This window comes from Borostomias antarcticus, assembly GCF_949987555.1.
Source record: "Borostomias antarcticus genome assembly, chromosome: 2".
Lineage (NCBI taxonomy): Eukaryota > Metazoa > Chordata > Actinopteri > Stomiiformes > Stomiidae > Borostomias > Borostomias antarcticus.
Genome location: NC_140235.1, coordinates 149,890 through 152,389, shown reverse-complemented (window position 1 = coordinate 152,389; position 2,500 = coordinate 149,890). Strand labels below are relative to the sequence as shown.

The 2,500-nt window shown below is 49.6% G+C and overlaps 1 protein-coding gene across 4 annotated transcripts in view; it reads left to right on the top strand.

Moving 5' to 3' along the window:
- The window catches only part of rufy2 (RUN and FYVE domain containing 2), a 27,188-nt gene that overhangs the window by 1,581 nt on the left and 23,107 nt on the right, over positions 1–2,500 (top strand). For 2 of the 4 annotated variants that reach the window (XR_014630969.1, XM_084456010.1), the window contains exon 1: positions 1,301–1,456. Coding sequence is in view for 3 of the 4 variants with exons in the window: in XM_084456010.1 (XP_084312136.1) it covers positions 1,396–1,456 (61 nt within the window). In the remaining variant the exon portion in view is untranslated. Of the gene's footprint in view, positions 1–347; positions 507–866; positions 1,457–2,500 lie in introns of those variants that run through there. The other 2 variants (XM_084456011.1, XM_084456012.1) reach the window with 2 other exon arrangements.

Genomic DNA, 2,500 nt, shown 5'->3' with positions numbered 1-2,500 from the left:
ACCATCCTACTCTGACCACCCGCCCCCACCATCCTACTCTGACCCCCCCACCATCCTACTCTGACCGCCCCCACCATCCTACTCTGACCCCCCCACCATCCGACTCTGACCGCCCGCCCCCACCATCCTACTCTGACTGACCGCCCCCACCATCCTACTCTGACCGCCCCCACCATCCTACTCTGACCGCCCCCACCATCCTACTCTGACCCCCCCACCATCCTACTCTGACCGCCCCCACCATCCTACTCTGACCGCCCGCCCCCCCCATCCTACTCTGACCGCCCGCCCCCACCATCCTAACGGTGTTTCAACATGGATGTCTGCTTGTCCGTCTCTCGTCCCAGCCCACCTTGGCAAGCCTGTACCTCCGGCGCGAGGCCCATCCCCATCGGCCTGACCAGGCCAGACCCAGACCATCCTCATCATCATGTACTCTCCACAGAGCCTTCATCGCTGGGGCATCACACACAGCGAGAGCATGGAGCGACTGGCCTACAGCCAAGGTAAACACCAACAACAATGTATGATGCTTATTTTATCACATAGCAATCGTCTGTATTAATGGTACTCAAAATTGTATTAAATGAATTAGATCTTAAATAACTTAATACTACTTACTTAATCTTAAAATTAATTAGTTTCATAATTTAAAAAAAGTTCCACTAGATCTAAGTCAGCATCAGGCAAGACAATGCACATAACAATATTGATAAAGTACAAGCTGCAATTCTCGTTCTCAACGGTAGATGGCAGCATAACGTCGTCTCTACTACAAAACCATGACGTAGTGCTTTTGTGTCTCGTGAGTGTTGTGACCCCGCCCCTCCGGTGAAACGGGATCAGCTTCTCTTCTGCGACTCAAACAAATCTGTTCAACGCGTTTACGAATGAGATCTAATTAATAGATCTAATTAATAGATCTAATTATTCCTCTCCAGTCTGTGGACGCAGCGTAGACATACATCATGTAAACAGAACCTGACTAGCAGGCTAGCAGCCGTTGTCTTCGTAGCTTCCCCGATGCTATTCCAGACGTGTTCCTGTCATGGTCGTCAGGTGAATCGGTCGTAACGGAAAAACCGTTAAATTTAAACTTCGACGATGACGTCACCTGGAGAGCACGAGCTCGCGCTCGCGGAGGCAGAGAGCAACAAGGAGAAGATCCAGGTGTTCGGGATCCTGAGACTACAGGAGGAAAAGACCACCAACACGACCATGAGAGCCGGGGAGGGGAGGGCCGGGGAGGGGAGAGCCGGGGAGGGGAGAGCCGGGGAGGGGACCCTGCGAGCCGGGGAGGGGACCCTGAGAGCCGGGGAAGGGAGGTGGCAGGGACCCATACTCGCCCTAGCGAGGAAAGCATCCGGGACCTTTACCGAGACCTTTACCGGGGGGATGACCGTCCTGCCGAAGGTAGCCGAACACAGGACCTCGGTCTCGGATGAGAGTGTGAAAGGTAACAGACTCCAAAACACCTGGGTGGATGAGCAGTGTTGCCATTTTTTGTTACTGTACGTGGGTGTAACTGTTGTGTAATTGTGTGTACTCGATGCTTGGATATTGGTTTCACATTCAATTACAGTATTGCCAGGAAAGCTTGTTTCTAATTTGACACGTGGTTTAACTACCGACCAATAGCTGAGTAGAACCACACCCTGGGCCCCTGGTGATGTGATGCTGTTACTAGGCTGCCCGGGCTCGCCTGCATCATGCAGACAGGTGCATTAGTACACGGTTCATTAGCATGTTTCATACAAGCCTGGAGTGAGGAGCAGCCCTAGACTCCAACTGGAGCATTCAGCCCGCACCGCTGAGTTGAGTGGTGTTTACTTAGTGGTATTTACTGAAGGGGGGATTGATGTTCATGCTGTGGTCAAGGGCTGCTCCTCAAGCCTTAATACTTACTTACAATAGCTGTATTACTTAATAATAATGAATTGCTCACTTCGTTATTGTATTTGGCACTGTCTTGTCTTGTCTTGCACTGTGATTCACTAACAGACTCACGGCAAATTCCTCACCTACCTAAAAATAAATCTGATTGTGATGAGCATGAACAGTGCTGGGGTGATGGGATCGATCAGGCATCACTGAGGATATGAGACCGTTAGGACTGAAGAGGATATGAGACTGTTAGGAGTGTAGGGATAGGAGACCGTTAGGACTGTAGGGATAGGAGACTATTAGGACTGTAGGGATATGAGACCATTAGGACTGAGTGATGTCATTTCCGAGCAGCAGACCGGTAGGAGACTTCTAGACCCCAGGCTCCACTGGGTCAATACGTTCACAGCCTCCCCCTCATATGTTTGCATTGAGTAACAGTTTGTCAATGAATAACAGCTGGGAGGCTAGAAAACAGACCGACAGACCTACAGACCCACCAGAGAATAATAATAATAATAATACATTTTAGTTGTAACACACTTTTCATTTAAAAATCTCAGAGTGCTACAGGTTTAAAAGCATAGCATTACAAAACACAACTGAACAAAAATAA